The 27,371-nt window shown below is 40.7% G+C and overlaps 1 protein-coding gene across 16 annotated transcripts in view; it reads left to right on the top strand.

The window, feature by feature from the left end:
• Nucleotides 1-27,371, top strand: part of rap1gap2a (RAP1 GTPase activating protein 2a) — a 123,327-nt gene that overhangs the window by 82,271 nt on the left and 13,685 nt on the right. For 8 of the 16 annotated variants that reach the window (XM_021308757.2, XM_036149431.1, XM_036149432.1 and 5 more), the window contains 4 exons: nucleotides 12,048-12,132; nucleotides 22,514-22,549; nucleotides 26,515-26,547; nucleotides 27,258-27,290. In XM_021308757.2, the coding sequence (XP_021164432.2) occupies nucleotides 12,048-12,132; nucleotides 22,514-22,549; nucleotides 26,515-26,547; nucleotides 27,258-27,290 (187 nt within the window). Of the gene's footprint in view, nucleotides 1-12,047; nucleotides 12,133-18,439; nucleotides 18,544-22,143; nucleotides 22,369-22,513; nucleotides 22,550-26,514; nucleotides 26,548-27,257; nucleotides 27,291-27,371 lie in introns of those variants that run through there. The other 8 variants (XM_036149433.1, XM_036149434.1, XM_021308761.2 and 5 more) reach the window with 7 other exon arrangements.

The raw sequence follows: 27,371 nt of genomic DNA, 5'->3' as shown, positions 1-27,371 counted from the left end.
CTTTCCATTTTTATCAGCTGAACATTTTAAAAGATATTAAACTAACTGAATGATGGAAAATAAATAACCTCGGAAACTAAACTAAAAGCAGGTGAAAAGGTGAGTAACTTTGTGTTCCCAGCCTGACGATGTGTGTTTCAGTGCGTGCAGTTTGACTTTTGTGATGAATAAGTGTTCAAATGTTGCCATAAAATAAATCCTGAAATTTCTCCATATCTGACACTAAAATGTACGCACACACAAAGGGACCCAACAAACACTGTTTCCATTATCTCTCTTCACCCTAGAAGCGGAACAGCTCATTAAAAAGGTTATTTACGTCCCATTCTCTCTGTATGCAAGCTCTGCAGATGAACGTTCTGCATGTTTTAAATCCTACATTTATGAATGTAGAAGGATGTCCTCTCCGTAGAGGCATGCTGTCCCTCAACAATAGGTAAAGTGTCTTGCACTGAATTGGGACCAACACAATGTAGTGTAAAATTATAAGGTGGACGTGAAACTATTTATGGTTTTAAAAAGGTTTTGCGAGTTAGAATGTGAAGAATGTGCCATGCATAAGTATTTATCGCACTGTCTGTAGAACCCCTTTAGCTGCAGTTCCAGCTGCAGATCTTTAGGGTGTTTCAACAAGTGAGAGCAGCGTTTACCTGTTCTTCTTTGCAACTTTGCTTCAGCTTAGTCAGATTGGACACCTTTTTTTTTTAAAGTCTTGCCAGAAATTCTGTGTTGGACTCAGCCATGTACTTTGAATGGACCATTCTAACACATAATTATGGTTTAATCCAAGCCTGTCCATCACAACCCTGGCTGGAGGGTTATGTTCATGGCGTTGCTGGAGGGTAAACCAGTCTCCAGTCCTTTTCAGCCTCTTGGTTGTCTTCCAGAGTCGCCTCCATCTCCTCATCAACTCTCATGAGCTGGTTTAACCTGCCTCCTTACACGGCTTGTGGCAAGCTTTAACCATGGCTTCCTCCATGAAGACAAGATTTTCAGTGGGCATTGGACAAGAGTTTGTGTTGGTGTATCATATAAAATCCCAGTCAAATACATTAATGATTGTGTTTTTAACCTGACAAAAGCTAACAAAAAAAGTTCTGTATAAATATGTGTACAAGGCACATCGTTTTCCTCTCACTGACCTTGAACCGTACGGTACTGAAGGACTGATGCTTTATTTGGATAGAAGCTTTTTAGGAAACGAGGAACAATTTGTGAAAAATGGATGACTCATTGGTCACATTGTTTGGACATTTCCTGTGAGATCCCCCAGGGGTCAGTATTAGGTCCTAAATTGGGCTGGATGTCAATGACGTCTGGAATACAGCAAACATAATGAAGTTTGTTTTATTTGGCAAAAGACACTAATGTGCTGCGCTCTGTGGATGAGTTTAATTGTCTTTTAACAGATACCCTAGAAGTGCGTGGCTCCTAATGATGGCTCTGTTGGCCTCTCTGAAGTCTGAATGTCTGTCCCTGTGCTCTCCTGTTGGCTGGACAGACCCACTCATTCACCTTAGTCAACTCTTTGTACGAAGCAAACATTGTAACACCGGCAGATTGATTGACAGGAAAAAAGGGGGGAAGTGGACGAAGGAGACCCGGTGGTGGTTGTAACTCGATATGCTGCATGAAAGCTAATAAAACTGACCCAGCAGGACCGCTGCGTCTCTTCTGCTTCTTCTGTTTGCAGATGCAAACTGTTAAAACGTTGATCTGATCCAGGCCCTGTTCATTAAGTACTTCTTATCCTCTCTGTAAGATGGGTTCATAGTCTTCTAACTTAATTAAACCTGGTCATATTAAGCTGTGGGCGTCAGATCTCCTGTAACTTCAGCCTCAGTGAGTGCTTATCAGACCCAGAGCTGTCACGCCTAATAAATGGCATTGTGGTGGATTCTGCTGTGTGATGCTATTCTTTATTAGCAGCCCACTCTGCTCTGTCCAGGTCTGCGCACTTCTTGCCTTTCTGATTTTCTCTGTCTACAATTACTGCTGGATTAACTCCATTAGAGAAACAATCGCTTGTGTAATTGGCCAATCAGCTTGAAGACAGTAAGCATCTCTATCAGGTTTTATAATAAATATTAGGGTTAGCAGAACATAGGGCTGCACACTGAGCTCCTATTAAGAGAGACCAGAATGTCACCCAGCCTCCATTATCTTTTTTTATCCTCTTTCAATCCAGATTTCCCTTTTTTTGTGGCTTTATCTCTTATTCCTGAGACTGGTCAATCACGTGAAGATAACAGCGGTCTGTTGTTTTGTGTCTTTCTTCCCCCTCCCGGCTCATCCCTGATGTCCCATTATCTAAATCTCATCTTAAAGGTGAAGCTGATACAGGACCAGAAATGATTTTGTGTCCCTCTTTCCATATCTCTGCCCCGAAAAGGCATCCGCGTAAGCCTTTCGGGAGCACACAAATATGCTTTTGCATGTCATAATTAGATAAACATAATCACAGAATAGATGCAATTACTGTTGAATAAACTTTAATTAAGCAGCAGCACATGCAAACAGGATTATGTGGATGCGGCGGCGCAAAGGAGTACATCTTGTACTCGCGGTGCAAACGAGGAGCGTCGCGTTTCCTGTTTTGGCTGCATGTTTACAACTGTTACATCCGAGCACATGGTAAAACAAAAGAGCACGTTTACTCCTTTGTAGAAATGTACGCTCCAGAATAGACCCCCCCCCCATCCTTAGAAGAACACTCTGCCCCGAAGATTCATGAACATCCATCCCAGCATCAGCGTTATGCCCGTGGCCTGTTTTCTGCACGCGGTAATGTAATTTTGTGGCGCCCGCAGCAGTTTGCAGTGACGGAGGATTTCCTGCCACGCCTTGTCTGCGTCAGCCTAATGCGAGAGGCCTGAATGCGGCGCGGGAGTTACGCGGTGCAGCCCAGGTGCTCGTTTTTTAGCTAAACCGGAAGCATAATCTCTTTCTCACTTCTCAAATATTTATTCAAGAAAAAGGCCAGATTGGATAGAGAGGATTCATCACCTTTTTTTTTTCTCCATCAGTCCTTACGGGGATCAGGCAGCGCGATGGAGCCGTTTGAATCTTTAAGCCTTTCTGAAAACACCTTACTGGAGTTAAAAGTAAAGTATTCATACACTAGTATTTAAATAAAACTGTATGTTTTGGTCAAACAGTTCCCTGTGAGGACGTGCTGGAGATTTTTGGACGGTACTCGGCACTGTGTTCACAGTCCTAGCTTGACCTTTTCACGTCTCTCAGGTAACAGGTGTGAATATTTCAAATGTGATTTTAACACCTTGGAAGCTGCAGTTCTGGCTTTTTCTCTGAAGGGAACCGTGGTTTACTCTCTCGTTTCCTGTCTGACCTTCACATCTAGACCGCGCATACACTCCGCTGTCAGCCCTGACTCTGTCTACCGGCAGCAGGTTTAAAAGCCGGGCTGTGGAAGCAGTTCTCTGGTCCTCTTGCCTGCAGTGTTTAACACGTTTTCAGACACCCTGATCTAAAGCTCTTTGGGTGAGGGCCGTGTGGCATATTCTTCTTAAAAAGCTTTTTTTCCCCCCCTCTCTGACTCATTTTGCCCGTGACCCCATTACCTGTTACTCCTCTGCTTCCTCCTTCTGTCCCGGCCCCCCACCCTTCTTCCTCCCTTACTCTCCTGGTCGGAGTCCTTTTTCACACTTGGAACACATAATGACGCCTTCATCAAACATGTGCAATCCGTCTTTCGTCCTTTTATCCAGGTGCACGGTCTCCGCCGCTATTGATGCCTGTTTGATGTGAGGAAACACTCCAAACATTGCTGGATAGATTCATGTTTTGTTGAGGTTTAGCCTTTCTGGGAAAGTTAAATCCAACTTTCTTTTCTACTGACACATATACACTGAATGTAGAGGAAAATGCTACAAAAGCTATACTTTAACACTTTTAATCCAAACCAGTCAGAGAAATGGCACAGATGAGTATTGAGGCTCTATTAATAAGTAATAATACAGGATCAATGATGAGGAAGAGTGAGCCCCAGATGTTGGTCACATAAGTCTTAATAGAGTCAATTTCCTCCTCCCTGCTCCTCCCATGGTCATCAGTAGAAAACATGTTTCCACTGGTATTATCTACCTAAAATCCATATTGTGGATATGAGCAGATGTGCAGCAGAAGCAGTGCAGCCAACTCCGCTTCTAAGTGACTTTGGCTCTTTTTTTTTCTAAAGTCGCAGGTAAATTTCGTGATTCGCAGTTTTTGAAGGTGCAGATGCTTATTTGGGCGTGTCTTTTTTTTCTCTCCAACAGAACCCCTCATCCTGTCTATCGCACAGTGCGACACGAGCTATTAACAGACCCTCGCACTGCTGCTGAGTTACAGACAGTGCGAGGTCCGTTAATATCTGTCTGCATACACACACCCCGCCCCCTGTTTTGCCAACAGGAGAAGTTGCGGGACGTAGACGTGCAATGCCAAATGCATGTGTTCATACAGAATAGAAACGGGCTCTATCAGTGTGGTGGGTTGCTTATTGGGCTTGTTTTCCTGACAGGGCCAAAGTTTTCTAAACACTCCGTTGCAGCCTCCATTCTTCACCAAAAGCAAATAAAAACGCACCCAGGAACAAAAAACGCCTATTCACGTATGGGATCCCACCCGTTTCTGTCCAAATCACAGAGATGCCTATTTGCCTTGGATTGGTATTATCACAGGTTCAGTCAAATATAGTGGGTAATCTGTGGTGAAATTTTACTTTACAAATTCCTGACATGGCCGATTCGCACTGGATTAACAACAGAGAATCTCTGCAATTATTACGAATCCCATGTGTTCCCTAGCTAAAACTAATCCCATCAGAATAGGGCTTTTGTGTGCATGCTGCCCCGAGATACCTGACCCATTGTCAGTCCCATTGATGTATACCACATCTGTGACATCCGCAATATTCAATTCAATTCAATTTTATTTATACAGTGCCAATTCATGAAACATGTCATCTGGAGGCACTTTACAAAGTCAGATTCAATAATATTATACAGATTGGTCAGAAATGTCCTATATAAAGGGAACCAGTGGATTGCTTCAAAGTCCCGACAAGCAGCATTCACTCCTGGGGAACCGTAGAGCCACAGGGACAGTCATCTGCATTGTCCATGGCTTTGCAGCAATCCCTCATACTGAGCAAGCATGAAGCGACAGTGGGAAGAAAAACCACTCATTAACGGGAAAAAAAACCTCCGGCAGAACCGGGCTCAGTATGAACGGTCATCTGCCTCGACTGACTGGGGTTACAGAAGACAGAGCAGAGACACAACAAGAGAGACAAAAAAGCACAGAAGCACACATTGATCCAGGAATCTGTTCTACATTAGATGGTAGTAGCGGGTAATCTGTCTTCCTTAGATGATGTCACAGTTAACAAATACTTGTGAATTATCTTTTATTTTCCCAATGAGCTCCAACAACCTGTAGCTTCATGTGATGTCTAACAAGCTCAGCATTAAAATATGGATCTCCGCTGTAGGATTTCCCATAATGCAAAGGGAGCGTGGGTCCTCTTGGTACTTGGAGGTCAGATTTTCCTAGTTCCCTGTCAGAAACAAAACGAGAACACACAACTAAAGTCGGAATCACAACTGGATGAGTTAAAGTTGGCGAACAACTTAAAACCTATTGAAAGTGGCACGTCCAAACAACTTATTGGCACTTCTGATGGTTTGCATCTCAATAAATCAGCGGCACACACACACTACCGTGAAACCTCTAGTTGTGAGCAAGTTGCATTTCTGTGTGAAGAGAGAGAACTACCTCGTTATCGGCTTGTTTCGCTAATCGTGATTAGCGCAGCAACAGCCCATCCCATGTGTTTTCCAGCTTGCCGCTGTCGCGCACAGCTGAGGCGTGATGTCATTCCCACATCTGAACTCAGACTTCTGTGGCAAATCAAACGTGCTAAGAAACATCATCATGGAAACTGAGGTTTCACGGCTTCTCATAGATTCTGAAGCATTTTCTTCCATCGTGTCGTCTTCCTGTTCACAGACCGCTTCATTGTGTTTTATTGTTGCCAAAGAAATCTGTGCCGTCTTTGCTCATATTTCTGTTTTACTTTAGCTGTACAGAATACAGGAAGACAGCACTTAAAGATTTGATTTGATTAAAAGAACAATAAACTGACAAATGGACATACTTAGCAGCACACTGAACAGTTGCCTTCTGCCAGGGGTGTCAAACCTGACAACAGAAGGGGACAAAACTTAAAATAAGGATTAGATCGCCGGTCAGACAATGTAAATCTTAAGAAAAATAACAATGTTTTAATCAGAAATATGAGTATATTTATTTTTAAAAATTGCAGTCATCCGAGAGCAGAATAAGAAGCGGGTGAAAAAACATTTTTTATGAAAATCAAATCGTTACAACAGGGAACACGGAAAAGCAAAAGAGAAACAACATTTGGACAAATTGCATTTCGTCTGCTCTTGATGGCATCTCGTCTGAGACGGATGCTCGACATGGTTTCTTGGCAACAAGTTCATTAATGTTTGGCAGGGAAATTTCTGAGAATACTTTAGAGTTGCCCATTAGTGAGACGGCTTCTGTTTGCTGTCTTGTTCATCTCCATCACAAGGAGAAGCTGCTTGCACAAGAAAGAGCTCCCACAAACATGCAGAGCTTTCGAGCTGTTTTGAGGCGGAGCTGGGGTGTCGATTCAGTGATTGGGGGGTAGAGTGGGATCCATGGAGTCATGCTCTTTGTCTTCAATGCCCTGTTGCGCTGCAGTTCTATAACATCCATATGGATGCTTCCTGGGACTCTCTGGATGTCACCAAAAATGTGTCCAGGGGAACACAGTGGGAGTAACTAGTTTGGGCCAAACATGCGTCAACATTTAAAGCACCTGGGCAGAGGGTTAGGTGCACCCAGACCCGTGTTTAACTGTTGGTTGAGCCATGAGTGGTCGTGGTGCATCGTGGGTTATGTAGTGTAAAGAGTGGGAGTGTGTGTAAGCTTCGGTCAGGCCACCTGTTTAAAGAACTATTCACCGCAAAATAGAAAAACTGAACTTCTCATGTGGTTGCCCTACCTGAAGTGGGTTCAAGTGATTTCCCAGAGAGGTTTAGATAATAGCGTCAATGCAACTCTATGCAGTTCAGACATTAAAATATTGCAAGCGATTCATCCATCCATCCATGGGGTTGAGAGGGTTGCAAATGGTAAATGGCTTGTACTTGTATAGCGCCTTTAACTGGTCTTGACAACCTCCAAAGCGCTTTACACTACAGTCTTAGTCATTCACACACACACAGTCACACCCTGACGGTGGTGAGCTATGTTAGTAGCTACAGCTGCCCTGGGGCAGCAACCTGCCAATTGCAAGACAAACACCTTAACGTCTGTGCCACCGTTGCCCCTATCTCCAGCTGTCAATGGGTGAGAGGCGGGGTACACCCTGGACAGGTCACCAGTCTGCCTAATGGGAATTTAGAGGCCAATTAACCCAACAGTCATGTTTTTGGACTGTGGGAGGAAGTCGGAGTACCAGGAGAGAACCCACGCATGCACAGGGAGAACATGCAAACTCCATGCAGAAAGACCCAGGGCTGGATTGAACCCAGAACCTTCTTGCTGCAAGGCAACAGCAAAGCAACTACCCACTGCCCCACTGTGCAGCCCACGCAAGTGATTCATAATATTTGCATATAAATTCAAGACAGTAGGACTCTTGTTGTAATATAACCAAAGGCAAGAAGCGCATGGATGCACATGGACGTCCACCACCCTTCTCATCTCTTCTTCAAACGCACAACAGCATCATCGTATGTGTGTGTGTGACGGCATCAGGCAGAGAGCTGCGTCTCATTCTAGTTGTCACAGCACAGATCTGCCTCAGATATCTTTACAAGCTTTTCCTCTTCGCGGGTCAGCCGTGTCACCTGCCATGAAAAGAGAACAAAGAAACAACAGGACACGCTGCACATCAAAAAAAAAAACTTGTGTTTTGTTCAGTCCTGCGTTATCCCTGAGAAAGCTTGTGATCTTCCTTTAGTGTTCAACCTGAGCTACTTAGACCCGACAAACAGCCAGTCGTTCAGGAACACAGCAGTGCTTTGTTTCAATGCTGACGCTGTCGTCGGGAGGGGGAGAAGGCTCGCCCAGAAATGTTTTCCATATCCTTCTGTCTTCCAGGAATTCCGTGGTTTTTATGCTCTTTAGTTCATTTCCTTCAATTAATCCGTCGCTAATTCAGCAACTCACCTTTGCCGCTTGCAGCCACTTGATGAAGCGGCGAGGACGAAGAGCCGGTAGCGTTTATTGTCTGCGGCTAATGAAAGGAAAGAGGATGCATATTCATTTTACATTTAAACACTTCATTAAAACTCAACTCGGTCCTTGTGGCCGCCGACGCTAAAGTGATCTGAAACACGTTTCCACTCTAAACGTGTCGCTCCTAGTTCACCAGCGCGGTAGACATATATATATATATATTCTGTTTCACCTGCATATGCTGGAGCTTACTGACCGGCATTACAAATCTCATTAGCATCGGTATGTCAGGGTAGTCCATATGCACAATTATGATGGATGGATTTCTTGTTTTTTTCTGTGTCACTGAAAACTATTTACAGCTATATTTAATCATTTGTTTTGTTGGTTTCTTATAGATACACTCCATGTGTGCAAATGTATAAACAATATTAATTTGCTGTGAGCCCTGCTGGGCTGGTAGCCATTAAAAGATAAGCACACTTACTAGTGGCTTTAAAATTAAAGCTAAATTACATTTCTCTTCCTTTTCTTTTTTTCGTGGTGCAATATTTTGTAGGGACAAAATATCATGGCTACACTTGTTGCTTCGACAGGATTTTCTCCAAATCCCTCATCCTCCTGCATCTCCTCAGTTACAGCCCCAGCGTTAGCATCTGGGATCATTAATGTGCACTCATGCTCCTGACCACGCCGTGATACAGAGAAAAGCAGGGAAATGACAACAATCTTCCGGACACTAATGACCTCTCGGAGTTCTTTGTCAGCCCCCTCCAACTCCTTTGAGCATACAGACACAGCAGAAAGCCTGATATTCGCATACTTCCATCAGGGTCACGCTAAAACCTTTAATTAGAGGCGCATTAGGTGTTAAAAAGGACCATTGCTGTGCAGTGACTTAACAGCTATAGGATTTAAATTCACTCTAATGGCCACTTCAGGCTGAACCTAATGATTGGGGTCAGTGCTTTTTCGATGCGCGGTAAAGCTATGATTAATCTTTGGGATAAAATCTATAGTAGGATTTCTATCCTTTTTACACAATCTATAGCTATAGTGACTTTATTGTAATTAAGGCCTCTCTACTATTGGGCTACAAAAGCAAGCAGCTGCTGTGTGAGATATTTATTATACTATTGTACATGACTGTTCGTGTAGCTAAAAAATATACATTTTGCTTCAATGGACAAACCTTTTCAGATTCATTATGGCCCGACAAATTCTATAGCAATCCAAGACATAATTTAGAAAGAAACCGCACTTGTTGACCCGATCAAAGGAGAGAAGCAGTTTTCACCGCAATCAATAAAACTATGAGATTTCCACTCTTTCGGAAGAAAAAGGGATTTATTTACAACTTTACATCAGGGACTTTGCTTGCCAGAGACGAAAAACATATTGATGCTGGACTTTAAGCTGCATTAACTATGTTAGTGTTAAAATCTAAGCGCCTGCACAGTTTAAAGCAGCTGGATTTATTTTTTGTGTTTTATTAGTTTTGCTGCTGGATTTATTTTTTGTGTTTTATTAGTTTTGTATTTGCACACCTGGAATGAAAGTCAATGGCACAAAATATGGCAAAAGGACACAGACAGCCTTACTTAGGTGCATTTTTCTGAATAAATTACCATTGCAATTTGGTGCCTAGAAAAATATGTATTTTATTCAGGATTCCCTGCTTTATTGTTTTCCACAAGGTGATTGACTTTTTTCACTTACTGTAAATCTAATTTTCCAATATGCCTTTGTGGAAACCCCATACATGGAATGGAAAACTTTTTCATGACAATTTAATAACTTCAATAAGAAAAAGAAGCTTTAATCACTAAAGTTATATTTTTCATTAGGTTAAAACTTCAAAAGTGAGTTATTATTTCTTATGCAAGATAAAGACTGAAATTAGTACAAGAAAAGATATGATGGTAGATAAAAAGAAGACATTCCTGTGTCCAGGGGTAACAGGTGGAGCACAAAACAAAGGAACCCCATATCTGAACTAAATTAACAGTAGCAGCATTCACATACACTGACCTTTTTAAAAAAAAAATAAGTCTTAAAAATATATACACACATTATTTTGTCCTTTGCCGGTCAACATATCATTTATCCTATCTCACAGCCTTTTCAACCAGCCCTTATTTACAGCAGTTGATTTTACTCTCGCAAAATGTGTTTCACATTTTTATCCAAATTTTTCATAAAACTGTTGTAACTCAAAAAATCTTCCTTTTAAAAGAATGTTATGGTGGCTCATATTATCATATTATATTCATATTCTCAAAATGAGGGAATTCTTGACAAAAAGAAATGATATTTAAAAACAATTTTAACTAATACCTATTTTAGGAGAGTCCTGTTCCACTCTAATAAAATCTTGATCACATGTCAGCTGATAAATATTAAAAATCACACTGGTACCTTGATTATATCTACCTGTATTATGGTCAGAGCACACCTTTGGAAGGGACAGGTTGCATAACTTTTAACAAAAATTGTTTGACACGAAATAAAATACAATAATTTTACACAAATCTCAAAGCGGGAACCAAACACTTTAAAATACATTATTTTAACTGTTAGAAATAAATGGAAATTTTTCCCAAGAAATAAATGATTTCACTAACACTTATGCAAAGAGACAGATATGTGCACATAGGTAAACCAGTCTCACTGAAAAATGTGTCATATCCACGTTGGTCCACAGGGGGAAATGTAGTATTGTCACAATTTGGCTAATCAATACATTTCAGTCCTACATTTTATTTGATCTATTCATTTACATTGTCTAGCAACCAGGTCATGTGACTATCAAGTTTCGCCCAACGAAGAAAAAACATGGCTGCCGTTTCCCGTACCTTATGTGGAAAGGCAAACATTTAAACTAAACAACTGCGTTTATATGCATTTTGATGACATCAGTGAAAAGTATGCATAATATATTTATAATCTTCATTAACGGTAGGTAGACAATATTTCCCTTATTACTTTTGCTGAAGATTTCAGTGCGTTCTCAGAAAGACGAGAGGCAGTAACGATGCTACGGTGGTTGCTATGGAAGCAGCCATTTACATCACCGACGTGTGCCATCCTCCTTCATAAAACACAATATTTAAGGAAAACATCCTCCGTGATATGCATTTTGAGGACATCTCTAGTGAAAAGTATGCATAGTATATTTATAATCTTCATTCAGGGAAGGTGGACATAGCACATAGTTGACATAGCATCCTGGATCATGTCTGTGAACACCCAGCAGAGAGCAGAAGATTTTACCTTTGAAGTTTATGCTGGGACTGCATAAAATACGCATAGTTTGTCCCGGTTTGTCCTTTGTAGAGCTTTTGCCACCAAACAGAGTAGTGATTGATTACACCAAGGAGAGCTGTGCTCAGCTTAAGTTTGTCACGTCAAAACAGCACATTTCAAAGAGCTCCATAAACGTTCAAAGAACTTGATCACAGTTCTCCAAATGATGTCCTTATCTGAAGCCAAACACTGCAAATTCACGGATCAACGTTTCAGGTAAACACAAAGTAGCAAATGAACTCAGAATGTAAACAGAAAGAAAAACAGGGCTTTTTTTGTTCGTTGTTGAACAATGAAACACGAAGACCAACGCAGACTAGCTCGTTGTCAGAGGCCTTTTCAGGCACTGCTGGTTTTCACACTTAGGTGATGGTCCCATTTTTAAGCTGCCTGATCTAAAGAGGAACGCAGAACACAGACGGATGACCCTGTGAACGTTTTGTCAACCACAGATATGAATAAATTAAAGGTGTGCCTTCTTCCCTTTGTCTTTGTGTTTCTAGGAAACAGGAACTGCTGAACATCACCAACGTCCCTCTGGGAGAATGTCCCCCCTCACCACCTCGCACCGCCCCACCCAGCATGAAGGTATGACACGAACAAACATCGCCCTTGGAAATGCTTGGGTAGGCTATGTACAGGTATTATATTTTCTGTGTAACAACCATACTGTGTAACCCCCCCCCCCCCCCCCCTTTAGCTGCCTGTACTCAGCCAGCCTGATTGAACACACCTGCTCTCAATCATCTCCTCCTGTGTGTATTTAATCAGTCTGTTCTCTTCCTTCCATGCCAGTTCGTCTTTGTTTCTTCCAACAAGCGTTCCAGCCCTTTTTTCCCAAGCCTTCTAGCCTTTAGTGACTTTTGAACCTATTTTGTGCAACTCTGCCTCAGCTTACCATTTGTTTGGCAGAATGCATGAAACAACACTGTTTCTTTGGGGTTTACAGAGTATCCTTCTTGTGTTTCTCAAAATTAACCAATTTTATGCATAGTTTTGCTTCTAAATAGAAATTGTTCAGTGTCTGGTGTCAACATTTTGAACAGTTCTGGCTGCCAGACAGCTCAAAATTTCCTTAGTGCTGTTATTACTACTTCAGATTTTCAGTTAAAGTTAGCAAGACAGCTAATCTTCATTCGTTGCCCTTTAGCAGGTAACATATAGCAGATATGGCTGATTCCTATATGCAATCATACTGTAAATGCATGCATACCTGTAAACATCTTGCTGTACAGAGAAACACAGTTCTGCTTCTCCTGTATTTGTAGCTTTGCACAGCTGGACATTTGTCTGAAAGGTTCCTACTACACTTTTTCCTGACAAAAAATGGAAATGTATTTGTTTGAAAATCCGTCTTTATAAAAAACACGAACAGCCATGGAAACCACATTTAAGCAGCATGTCTGTTAAAGGGCCTTGTCACACACTAGAACTATACAAAAACATTCAACTATTCAATTCAAGTAAAACAATATACGCTAATCGTTCTTCCTGATAATGTTTTCTTTGTCCTTTTTGAAAAGATCTTTGCACCGGGTGTGATCAGCAGACATAAACATTGTTGAGCCATCTGGCGGCAGTATAGCAGACTATCAGAAAGTAAGATGGCTATAATTGATACAGCTACTGTAAGAGCCAGTAGACCGTCCTACAGTGCCTCGCATTAAAGTGACAGTTCAGCGCTACTTATGTCTAAGCCCTCTTGGCATCAAATATTTTTATGTGCTTTTTCAGACTTGATCTTGGACTTTTCCTCTTTCTCTTCGCATCTCCATTGGCTGTTGCTGACGCGCTCAGCTCCATTGCTTCTCCAGGTTTACTCATTGCAGGCATGCACAATATCCTACTTCCAGTCACGTGGTCTTGTTATGGTAAATATGTACAAAAATGCTTAATTTACTAACAAATAGAACAAAAACATAGTGTAAACACAGGAATAAAATATAATAAGCCGACAGCGGGCAATCATTTCATTGGAAAACCTTTGTAAGCAACCAGAGTGAGATACTTGTATAGAAATTTGTAAAGTCATAGTGCATGACTAGGCCCCTTTAGGCAGCAGATTACAGGAGGCCTACCACAGCGGATAGCCCAGCTAATTGACTGGCTACTATCAGCTTGTTTCACCTCAGTGTTACCCTATACAGAACAGACTAGTAAAAAGGTTTATTATTTGTACAACAAGAGTATTTACTTGTAAAATACAGTTAAAATCGTATCAGAATCAAAATAGCAATAATTAATTGTCATACATAGCATTAATATACCTGTACTTATCAGTATGCTTCGATTGTTTTTGTAGTGATAGGAAACATTTTGCTATTTTGTTTTAAACGAAAGCAATTAGGTTTAATACTGTTTTTCAGTTCTTACCTACATAAAAAAAATGGTAACATACTCAAGTTTATCATATCTACTAGAGCATTTGGACAGAGCTCTGTTCTCCATTTAAAAGGAAGGACTGCAGTCAGATCTTCCTTCTGGATGACCTGAGTCATGGTGCAGTGAAGAGGAACACGGTTGAAGGCTTTACTCTGAGACTGATGGTATCTTGACCGTATATTTTCGGTGAAACTGTGCTGCCATAGGATCCAAAGTGCAAGAATATCACAGGGAAATGTGGAGTTCAACTGCACCTTGAATATCAGATTAAAGGAGCTGCCACACTGACTAGCGTTATGACACATTACAGAGCCGCACAGAAAGCGAACACTTTTTACTATTCATCAGATAGTGATGACTTTCCGGCATATATAACTCATATCACACTATTTTCTTCTTTGAAAAGCCACAGAAGAGTGTGTTTTTTTCCCCCTCCAAAGTAATAAAAGGCAGGACATTTACACGGGAAACGGATGACAGCTTCTGTAAGAGGGACGCTTTTTCAGTATGTTGACCTTGAAGTGCACTATCATTCCTGATTAGGTGAAGACAACACAAAGGGAGATTGTCCAGAGTGGCTGACAGAAAAGAAAAAAAAAAGGCTTCAAGTGCGAGGAAACGTGTAGCATGTGAAAGGAACATATAACCAAGCCAGAAAACATCACTTTTATGCTTGATGTGTGGTTGATTTGTGATAATTATGAGCTGGCAATCAGCAATTCAGCTATGAGCTAGAAAGCTTTAATAGCAAAGCTTGACATGTTAGGAAGTGCCTATAATGACTATATACATGAAATTCATTGCTGCTGTTCAAAAACATTGGGCCTCTTTTTCAGGCAGTTAATGAAATATGCTGAGGTAAATTGTATCAACTAATTTATCAAGTTTCTCGACAAAGCTTCAATATCACTGCCAAGCATCAGTGTTTTCTCCTGTAGTGGAGTGGTTAAAGGATGCGTTTCAAGTTCAGCGGTAAGTGAACAAAGATAAATAAAGTTAACTGCACAGAGATGAAGTGGTGGAATCCATTATGTTTACTCTTGTGCTCTAGTACTGAAGAATAACATGCATTTGTTTCAATGTATACACTTTAACTACCTTAAAGGGGACATATAATGCAAAATGATCAACGTTTCCCTTTATAGTTCCAGAAAAGTTGAATGTAGTCTGTCCAGGTGTCGTAAAGATATATTTATATTCTGTTTGGGATCATATATTTTAGTCCTTTCAGTTTTCTCTCTTCTCTTTTACAAAAAATTAACAATTACATCACAGCATTTGCTGGGGAACTGTGATTTTGCTGTCCAAGCTCAGGGATGCTGAAGCTACAAATGAATAGGTGAAAATGTTGTGTTGTTCAGTGTATGAACCAACACACTTCATGACACCGTTCCCCCAGCATACTATTAAAATGGCCGAAAGGGGTGTGTGGCAACAATAACGAGGAATTCAGATCAAAGCATTGCAGTTACATTTTACGTAAACCACAACTAAATGAATTAAATGTGAAAAGGAAGGCATTAAAAGCATGATATGTCGCCTTTAAACATTACTTAGAATAGTACCACAAAGATTACTTACCTTTTACTTGAAACATCCCACCAATCACAAGCAAACTGATTAGGACTCATTGACGTTGGTCAGAATGAGATCAGTCTGGGTTAATACTTAGTTGATGAATGGACACATTTACCCAGCTGCCATATGTGGACGAATTATTCTTCCTCCACATCGTCGCTCAGAAGTTTCTGTGCATATCAATCAATCAATCAATCAATCAATCAATCAATCAATCAATCAATCAATCAACCAATTAATCATTCAACCAATTAATTAATGAGTACTTTATTTTTCATTGTAATGATAAATATAACAACTAAATGTATTTCGGAGCTTTCATACACTGCATAGATGCTGATGTAATAAAGTGCAAATATGGTGCAAAACGCTTCCTAAGTCCCATAAACACCAACTCTAAAAATTAGAATAATGTACACAATAATGTACAATAACTCAGGTCCCGCCCAAATTTAATAAACAGTAACATTGATACTGCAAGAAAAGGAAGAATTTTACACAGACAGAGTGTAGAGACAGCTATTTGAGTGACGTTTTGATTAATGTATCAAGGCAAAGTCCATACAATTATCACTGGCATGAATGTCATATTATTGTGGGTCTTTGAATGATTTATTTACCTGGTTCACTTTGGGGTGGTATGAATATACAAATAACTTCCATGACTTTATAAAACTGCATTTTATTGCGCACTTAGATTGTGGATGTTCTCTTCTCTTGCCCATACTGTGTAAAATCTAGGCAAACACCCATCGTTTCAGAGACATCACACCCTTTTGGTGCCCATCAACAGGATCCTGGTATAATTCTGAGTAGATCACATTTCTAAGCAGAATTGGTCCATCCAAATTTCCTGCCACAGACCTTTCTTTTAAGCATCGTCCACAACTATTTATTAGGGTTGTCGTTGGGAAAATTCCAGAAGATTAACATTAGCTTGCTATATTCATACAAAATACATTTTGATGCAATAGATCATGCCATAGAAGAAATTCAACAAAGACTGAGAGGCTTCTACCAAAGAAAGACATGCCGGTGCCAAATTTCAAGTTTGACTGAAGCTTGCAAATACCTACAAGTTGTGGTGAGGGTCTGTTTCACCGCCAGTGGTTGTTCACCACACAAACTCTGCAAAACAATAAGGGAGAACTATCTCCAAATCATCATACTTTTCTCACACTCAACAAGTAGATGGTAGGAATCTTTGGGATCTAAAATGAGACAATGACCCCAAATACAACAACTGTGCCAGAACCTTCTTTACGGCTACAGAGGATATGTGGTTTCCCTATAAATTGCTAAGGGACATTTATCCTCTTGCAAATGTGGATGTATATAGAGTCATCTGGAAAAAATGCGGAGCCCTCATTAAATAGCATAAAAATAACATAGAAATATAATTGGATGCTTCACAGTGGGGAACTTCAGGTGTAGCAGCAGCAAAGAACAAATGTACAGCATGAGAAAACTAATGTCATTAGTTATCAACACTAATAGCTTCAAGAAATTAGAGAAGCATGCGACTGAGAAGGTCAATTAAAAGAATTTATTATTCAGTTCTTTCAAAAGACATGTTGAAATAAACATGTCCAATATGTTTTATGTAACTACAGTATAGAAAAGTAATGAATTAAATAACAAGTAGACCACAGGTAAAACCAAGAAATATCAACAAAAATGCGTATTCCTACTGAGGAAGCATTGGGCCACCTTTTGGCTGGAATGCTCTATATGTTTTATGCCTAAACATGTCCTTTCTTCTGGTGCCCAAATTAAATACATTGTCAAAAGAATATTTCTCCAGAATCCTGGTCAGTCTCTAAATGTAGCATTCACATTTTTTATAAAAAAAGAAAGGGTTTTCTCTCTGCAAGACATGCAGGTCCTTTCTGGTTGTACAAGCATGTTGTTTCATATCAACATCTGGAAGACCCAGATGAGTTTTTGGAGACTACTTTTAGCTTCTTGCAATCTGCTCCTAGGATGAAGTTGTCCAGAGTTGTCCATGTTGGCAGTTGTTTTGATTGACTATTTTTCACACATCAGAATGGCTGATTTGAGATTCTTTTGAGACCCCTCAAAATACCTTCCTACCTTCCTACATTCATAAGCTGATAAAGTCTTTCTGAAACACCACAGACTGCTCCTTCAGTCTCGCCATGGTGTTCACTCTGACTTCAGCAGTAAGGAGCACAGCAGGCAGAGGTTTAAACAGGACAAACCTGCTTCAAAATGCTGAGTAATGATGTTCTAATGCACAGCTGATGTGGAAAAAATGGAAGGAAAACACACCGGTGGTTATAGGATATCCTAATGTAAACTGTATATGTAACTTTAACCCCATATTAATTAGAGAAAATTCCCAGTAAATTCAAATTTCCATGTCTTTAAAATTGAGTGAAATTGTTCATTGTATCATCGTTCCATTCTTGAAAAGGACAGGCTATGTTGAGGCATACGATCTACATCTTAGTTATTTGTCATAAACTAATTTGAATGTTATGTGCTCCAGCGTTGATTAATCATGCTATATTTGTTTAGCTCTGGTTAAAGCACCAGTTGTGAATGAGTCGATGTTTACCCAAAATAAACAACGTGCTTATTTATTGCTATTGCAGTGCAACGGTGCTGGGCAGACTCAGTCATTCATTTCAAAAGAAAATATTATTGACTTTAATCTTATTAATATTGACATTAAAGTTGTGCCACAACTTCCTGTGCTCCAGGTACTTTTACTCCTCGTGATGATGCACAACATGCGTAATTCTATAAATAAATAATTTCCCCTTTGAGATACTCAAGGTGACACAGCACACTGTAAACCTGTCCCACGTAGCTCCTGCCGCCGGGTGTGCCAAACACACTGGGCTGACTTGTTCTGCTTTTGCAAATCGTTCAGTTACTCGCCTGACTTGATTTTCCTGTTGGAGCTTCAGCTGCTGAGGCAAAACAGAGGATAGATGAAATGGAGAGCAGAGGTGGAAAATGAGAGCACATGGGAAAAGGAGCAAAGACAATGTTTCAAGTCCTGCCGGCGTGGTAAGTCTGACTTGAATGCCTGTAGAGACTCCTAAGAGAGATTGCCAATAAACTCAGATTAATAACTAACGTTTGCAGATCAAAGTGATCGGCTGGGCGATTTAAACTCTGTATAGCTCTCGAAAGCTGCGAGTCTAGAGTTTATACCGACGGCATCAAATGTAGGCAAGATGCAGGAAATGCAGTAATATTGTTACAGATTTCTGTTAAACTTCCAAACAAAGCCTGCTGACCACATCTGATATCGCGTTAATATAAGTCATTGTTTCCAAATATTCGATAAATGCATTAAGTGTAAACATGAGAAATTGAGCTCTAGGAGTAATCAGACACACCAGAGCAGAATAATAATTAATAAAAACTTAGAAAATCTTCAATAGATTGAACGATTCGGAGGTACCTTTCTCAGTTTTATGTCCTGCTGCTTTACTTACATGTAAAGCAGCATTTCTATAAACAAGCCAAAACTGCGCTCTCTGTTACAGGTGCAAATCCTCACTGTAACGGCACTGTGTTGATCTAGGGCTTGTTTAGGAATCTAATCGTTTAGATCTTCATTCTCGTATTGAGTTTTTCAGTTCCCGAGTCTAGCTGTAGCATTCAGGTAGTCAGCAGGGGTAGATGTTCCTGAGCAGATAATATTTTTTGTCTTTTGATGAAGCGTTAAAGGGATAGCTCGTGGTTATCGTGGTGAGGTTCTGTCAAAAAGTTATAATTTTACCTACGTACTGTATTTGTGTCTTCACTGAGTATAAACTGAGATCAGGTGGTGGAAGGTAAACTATTACTGTTTGAAACAACTCTAACCTAAAAAAAAAATCATGGGGGTTTATGCAAATGCCTCTTATGAATCTTTCATCCGAAGACACATTTGCATTAGGTGGTTATTTACACTGAAGCTCAGAGGTGGTTTTTAATGTGTAAGTTGCCTGGGGCAACGTCAGAAAGATGGGGCACACTATCAGCGTAGAAAAAGAACAAACATATCCATCAGTTGCACTTATGCATGTACAGTCAATGGGGACTCGGCACCTCCTGCTTGCTGTTGAGAATAAGGAAGCTACATTACCAACTCGGTGCAGAACTCTGTAAGAGCTAAGGTTTAAGATGTCCGCTCTACTCTTGGTTCTTCTCAGATTAGCTATTAGCTTCAGTTCCTGGATCAAACTAATCTGGATTTATACTAAATGAGGACACCAAGAGAGTTATCCGCTGATGATAACTGCTAATACCCCTTTAATAGAACCTCTCTTCAAAAAATTTAACTACCTTTTCAGATAGGACAGATCAAAATACCTCCCATATATCATGAACCTGTAGCTGCTGCCTTTAACCTTTGAATTCATTTGCCTGAAAAACTCTGCAGCATATCCCCTAATCTTGCTGATAAAATGGCCCGGGTGGGGAGATTGTTATCCCAATCTTTGACTTTTCATGGTTTCCTTCAATTTCGTGGCCAATAATGTCCATGGCTTAACATGAATATGTGTGAATTTTATCAGCCTACGAGCCAGTCAGTCAATCGGTTGTGGAGGCCGAGCTGCCAGTTTAATCTGCTGCCAGCCTGCCTTTGGTATCCTCTTCAGGTTGCCATGGGAGATACGGGATGCAGATGTTGCCTTGGCTGGAGAGAGAGACAGAGAAAGAAAAGCCAGAAGTGAAAAGGTTTGTGGAAAAAAGGCAAATTGAGGACAAATTAGCATGATAAGACACTGAGATAACAGAGAACAGGGCAGCAAGGGGAAAACGAGAGCTATTCAGGGACGCTTTAGATTGACAGCAAGGCGTAAACACAGACAGTCGGCTTTATGCTCTGCTTACTGAAGGGGATAAAGCTGGAAACTGAGCATGGAGTCTACTCCAACAATTCCTCTCAAATACTTCTGAGATAACTCATTAGCTTGGCCAGCCAGACTGCTTTACGCCATAAACATGGCATATTAGTCCAGAAAGCAGCTGGTAGAGCTTGATTTCAAAGGCGGGACTAACAGGGTCAGCGGAAACAGGTTAGAACCAATCAGAGAACTGCGGCTGTGACGCAAACTCCAAGCAACACGCTCTGTTTTAGCTCTTAGAGAGTTTTAAAGGTACATCCAACTCAATCAGGACGTAATAAAGGGCATCATTAAAACATCGCTCCGTTGCGGTTGTCATCTTGGCTGTTATGATTATAGAAAAGCGCTGCATTATGGGTAATTCCGGCGCTAAACTGTGTCTTGAATACACGTGCTGTAAGTCATTCTGGCTGGTAACTCAAAGTTTGCAACCAAAGAGTTAATAAACTAATTCTCACACAACTTTTAGTGCCCAAACACTGCATGGCCTACAGTCCCTTGGAAAAGATGGATCCTCAAGCTTTGTCACATTTTGTCACACAACCACAAACCTCGGTGTACTTCATGGGGCTCTTAGGTGATGGACCAACACTAATGAACAGTTACTTATACGGTGGAAGAAAAATGATGCATAGTATTACTTTTTTTTTTTTACTAGCTGCCAAGCTCTGACAGGTCAGGCCAGGGGGGCATTAATGAGTGATGTAGCCAAGAGGCAACTCTAGGGGGGGCTGCAGAGATCCAGAGAAGGAAGTTGCACAGATGTGACAGGAAGATGCATGGTGCTAAACACAGGGTAATGGCCTAAATCTAATGAAACGGCTGCTATTCACAGGCACTCTCTGTCCATTCTGACTGACTGTCTGCTAGTTTGCAAAGAAAAATGTTGATAGCATTTTTATTTTACAAAGTATCAATTCAGTGGGGCTGGATAAAAAAAAAAAATGTGTGTCACATATTCCAGGGGGATTTTTATTTTATTTTTTTTTTGTAAAACAATAAATAGATAAATACGTTTTTAGGTTTACTTTTTTTTCTCCACATCAGAATGATGAACTTTTAAGGCCAGAAAATCCCAGTAAAATATCAGGTTCTAATGGTTCAACAAAACATTTGCAAGGCCCCCTATATTCCTACAGTGTGTGAAAGAGGAGCTAACACCACTGTCATCGCTTCCTATAAGATAGAGAATACATTTTTTTATTTTTTTGTCTGGCTGTTTCCAAGTTTAGCCACGGCCCTGCAGAGCACCCTTCAGTGGTTAATATTAACAGTTTGATAAGAGCTCTGTTTGCGCTTGTGTGTGTGTTGGCACTGGAGGTGGTGATAATTACGCTTTGTAAGAGCACCGCTTAAGATTCGATCTTTGATGGCTGAAACTAAACCATTTAAACAGTTCAGCTATTGAACTACGCCCGGGCGTCAGTAGCTTAGTTGCTACAGTTCAAACAATTTCACGAAGAACAACTTCAGGAAGTGTCACCCTACTTTTGTACAAATCTTCCTAGAACCTATTTTTACTCAACCAGGAAGTTTAAGCGGGCGTCGGGGAACAACATCTGCCTTATGTGTGAGCGTGTACACGTGCGCCCCACTCTCGCCTGCCTCTGCACATTATGAGTGCAGCCGAATGTAAACACCTAAACGTGTAGAGCATTATCACCTTCACAGCTCTTCTGTGTAGGGGAGGGTGGCGGCCCCTCCCTCCCCGCCCTCCATGCCTGGGGACGTGCAGAAGCACTCCGGCACCCTTCTGTTTGTGTGAGATGTGTGTGTCCGTGGGCGTGCTTGCCTTCAGAGGAAATGGCTCCTTATCAGACTGTGTTCAGGGGGTGTGAGAGCCTGCTGCCCTTCCCTGCCCCTCCTGACACCGTAGAGTTGGAGAGCCCTGTTTACGCCCGCACACGCGCGCTATCAGAGGGGGACCTTTAAATTCAGCCCGTCGGGTCTGTCGCGCGGTGCTGAAACACCTGTGTGAGGTGTGAATTAGGTACGGCAGAGAAGCAACGACTCGGCTGATGCACCAACCTGCAATCCCGTCGGCCGCTGGGAATGTGTTGTGCCTCTCTAAGTGGAGCTTACTAGCCTTTATAGCTGCTTAACAAGTCTTGTAATCGATTTTCTTTCTGTTTCAGTCTGCAGATTTCTTCGATATGCTGGAAAAGATGCAGGTGGGAATTGCTTCTTTTTTTTTTTTTCCCCTCCTCGTTTTCCTTTCGTATTGTGTCCCTCCTGGTTTCTATTCTCCTCTTAGATCGAGAGTAGAGGGAGACTGGACAATTGTTGCATTGTTTCAGCGCTGACTTGCTAAAGGGCATCCTTTCTCTCTTCTTGTCCACAAAATCTACCACGTTCTGTGTCTTTGGTTCTCCGTCTGCCTGTGGGGTTAAGTGTGTTTCTCACTTTGGATGGTGTGCATGCTTTGAGGAGAAGAGAAGCTCTGAAAAGATCTAGACAGACTATTTACTCCTTCCCTGTCAGGAATACATTGATTTTCTATTTCTTCTGTGCAAAATCTGCCTTTCTCTCTCTCTCTCTCTCTTTGTGACCACTTTGTGTTCTTCACAGGCCCCCAGAGCATGGGCTTTGATTAGTGGGAGGACAGATGGGGGTATAAAAAAAAGGAATAGGGAGGAGAAAGGGGAACAGAGGCTTTCAAAAGACAACAATCCTCATCAGGGAGACAAGAAACAAGGGTTAATGATTAGATTTTCAAAATGTGAGCATAGATATAAGTTTAATGTGAGGTTAGCAGTTGATAGTGGGTATTAACGAGGGAATATGTCGTTTTTGTTCAATGTAGAAAACAACCTTTTATCGTAAGTTAGGTGATTTTTGCGTATGGATAACACATTCTGCACAATGATAGTAATAGGCTCTGAAAAGTACTTTGTAGTACCTGTTTTCACCTAATTTCTGGGGAGGTAAATCACCAGCTTTATCGTAATTAGATGTTATATCGATTTCTTTAGATGATGACACAACGTTTGCCGATATCACGTCTGGAAAGATACGATTTCGTTTAAATTCAATTCACAGGTCTATGATCGTAATCTACCCATCTAACACTATTATTTACATAGTTATCAACTCATAAAAAAAACTAATGTGATTTGACAATTTTATTCCTAAGCTCTTACAGGCATCAGGCATTAAAATCAAAAGTAGCATTCTTCTACTATACTAATGAAATACTAATGAAAATAACAGATCACCTGCTCACTAAAGACTCATGCCTTGTGAATTTCAAAATAAAGTTGTATCTTAAAAAGATGGGTGTGGATTGTATTGTGACACCCCTACTAATTTGACGCAGAGCTAAAAGCAAAGCAGAACGTGTCATTCCCAGTGTTTTTATTGCACCATGAGTATGACTTATGTTGGCAAAACGTTGTTGACAACTCACTACTGTGTGCCAATTAAACTATTATTTGTGTTCATTGAACCGAAACATAACGTAGTGTTTTCACAACTGGGGACTGGTGTTTTTTTTTTTGTGTTTTTTGCTGCAGCAGAAATGTCAATTTCCTCCCTTTCAGGAATTTAACACAAAGAGTTAAAAATCCTTAAGTTAAAAACACATAAATAAAAAAACATGTCCAGGTATATGCTTACTTAAAAATGAATGTCATAGGGCAAGGCATGCTCTGAGTTATACATGATGAATCAAAATACCAATAAGTAATCAGTATGTTATATGTATCATTAGAAGGGATAAAATACAATTATTTACATCATGTCATACATTTCACTTTTGAAATGTATGTGTAAATACTGTAATGCTGTGAAACTGTGATCAGTATCACATTTGATCTAAAACCTAGAAGTAAGCTCAGAAATACTTAAAAATATTATTCTTTTTTTAATTCCTTATTATAATGAAAATTTTGCATGTGTGATATATTCCAATTCTTTACAGATGTTTCAGCTGCAGAAGTATTGCACTAGAGTAAAAAACAAAAAATGTGTAAATCTGTGTAAATTTGTTGACGTGGATGTTAATATTACCTGGAGGCTACAGATCTAAAAGTTAAAACGCTGCTGGACGTTCAGTAAAAACCTTTCTTACAACTTTTTTTTGTCAAACTTGTTCATTTACTATTGATATTCAAAACTGTTGTCCATGCAGTGATCACATTGTCAACAATGCACACCATAAAGAATCTAACAAACAGTACCGACAATTGACAGTCTGTAAATGTAGCTGATAATTATATTTTCCCCTGCATTTACACCTTTACATTCTCCCTTCCCCCCCTTTCACCTCCTTCTTATTCCTTTGTCTTCTTCTTCTATCTCAGTGTTCATGACTGGCCTGAAAATCGCAGCCTCTTAGTAGCATCTCTGAGATCAGTCTCACATTGTTGCCACTGCTCTAATATCAGCTGCCCCACTAATTCACCCTCAAGCAGACAGAAACACAGACAAACTAGACCTAGAAAGAAGAGACACTTGTCTGGAGTGTCTGTGTCAGCAATACATGCCTACCAGGATCAAGATGTGCCGAAGTATTTCAAGAAAAGTTACGTTTTTAAAAGACGAGACATTTTCTTAACACAGTTTGTTTTTTGATTTTGATTAGACGCCAGAGAAAGCAGCCAAGTAATCAGAGCTGTCCAATCTGTTGCTGCATGCTGCCGGTCAGCTGGCCGACAGAGAGCTAGTGAAACCGTCTATAAGAAGGGACGGAGCAGACTGTACTTCCTGAGGAAGCTGCAGTAAGACGCTGCAGGTCTTCTAGAAGTCTGTTGTCTTTCGTCTGCAGCCATCAGTATCTATGGCAACTCATTGAAGGAACCCCATAACACGAGTTACACCAGAATTTAAATTCCCTGTGACAATAATAAAGTATTTTTGAATTTAATTTGAATTGAAGGCTCAGTGGAAAACCGAAGGCTGATGTATTCTGTGGAAACAGCGTTGGTTTCTAGGCAACTAAGACCTTCGGGCTTTGACTGGTCCATTCGTCATTGAATACTCAGCACTCGCTGTCGACTTTTTCTGTTCTGTGGTGCACTCATCACTTCACTTCGGCTGGCTGGTTGTGATTGCCATGATGCGGACGATTGGGAATCTGCAAAGACATGTAGGCATTCATCCTTCCCACCAGGTGGCAGCTAGCATCACAGCAGAAGATTAGAAGAAGAAAACAGATCAGTGCGGCAATAGCTCACAAGTTTAAAACCACATCCACCTATCTACCAAGATATTAAAACTATAGTCTTAATATCATGGTAGATAGGTTAATATCAGCTTCCGATTGTGTTACTTTTTAAATAGCAATCCCATAAAAGGGAACATTGTTCAGCACAATAAAAACTTAAAAACTGTGGCTAAATTTAGCAGTAGCAGAATGATAAATTGTGGATTTTATCATATCCTTTTCATTATAACATTTACATGCACTGCTGTTTAAAATGTTCCAAAAACGTGATACCATGCCCTTCTTACACAAGGTAAAGTAAAAAATAGCATTTTATATATATATATATATATATATATATATATATATATATATATATATATATATATATATATATATGTATATTACGGAGCCATGGCCAACATGGGACATGGAGGGAAAAAAAACTATTGCGAGATCTCGCAATAGTTTTTTATTTTCCTATATTTTCCTAGTTTTTTATTTTCCTATATATATATATATATATATATATATATATATATATATATATATGTATGTGTGTGTGTGTGTGTGTGTGTGTGTGTGTGTCTTCCATTAGTAGATTGTTTATTATGTGCACATTATATCACAATGTTTTCTACAAAGTACTTTAGCCTTCATCTTGGCCCAAATGAGAGCTAAAAAGCAGCTTTCAGTCTGATTTGAAGAGAGGATGACTAAGTGTATATATTACCTGTGGGTCTGTGTGTGTGTGTGTGTGTGTGTGTGTGTGTGTGTGTGTGTGTGTGTGTGTGTGTGTGTGTGTGTGTGTGTGTGTGTGTGTGTGCAAGAGAGCATATCAGCAAATATGAGTCACTCAGCTGTCATCTGGCAGCAGAGAAAGTGAGGTCTGCAAACAAGAACACTGTGCTTCTGGCACCTTTTAAATGTACGGCACTTTCTTCCTGACCTTTGTGTTTTTCCACCCTCATGCTGCGACTGGACTCTAATAAGGTCCCCAAAGCTGAAGACACCAAAAAATGGAAGGTGTGACCGACCGGACACTTGGTCATGTCTTCTCTGTGGATCTCATTAGTTTATTTCATTGTGGCCTCCGCTCATCCGTCTTCTGCTCTCCTGTTGCCCCCCCCCCCCCTGCTTGGCTGTGCTTGTTCTTTATCTCATCTGTCTGAGCTCCCCTGCGTGCATTTCTTCAGATTTTTCTCCGAGCTTTTTTAAAACGTAGAATCAATAACCCCCTGATCCGATTGATTACCAGCTGAATGAGCTCCAGCTGTCAATTGATCCTCCGTGGCCTCCCAGCAGCCCGGCTCCTGCTGCTGCAGAATATAAATGGCCGTCTGTCCGTAGCCCTGCATTCTCAAGGGGGGCCCGCCGGACGTCGATGGTGTTTAGAGGTCATACGGCGGAGTCGCGCATTGCCGAAGGCGCTAAACAGCTCTTGACCTCAGGTGTTGTCGAATCAAAATAGCTGCGGCGTCATTAACGGGGTGACACGCCCCTCGCTGATTTATTTCTTTTGTTGCTAACGATTGGGTATGTCAGCTCGTTGCATCATTGCTTGAAAGTCCGTTTTGCCGTTGTGATCCGTGTCACTGTTGCGTGCCTGTTTGTGGCTGTGCTTGCAAACTTCATCGCCGTGGCAAAAAACCTGTGCGCTTCACAAGCTGAATCAGTTCTTTATAATAATGATGATTTAAAAAAAAATAATAATGTGCATGTCTTCTCTGTTACAGGATGACTATATCCCCTACCCACGGATTGAAGATGTGAGTCATTTCTCAAACGCACATTTACACCTTTTCCGACATGCAGCCCTTCAGCCAGAGGTGCTTTGCAGCACAGATGCA

Source organism: Fundulus heteroclitus, chromosome 18 (genome assembly GCF_011125445.2).
Source record: "Fundulus heteroclitus isolate FHET01 chromosome 18, MU-UCD_Fhet_4.1, whole genome shotgun sequence".
NCBI lineage: Eukaryota > Metazoa > Chordata > Actinopteri > Cyprinodontiformes > Fundulidae > Fundulus > Fundulus heteroclitus.
Note: the sequence above shows the minus strand (reverse complement) of the source record. Positions and strands in the feature narration are given on the sequence as shown.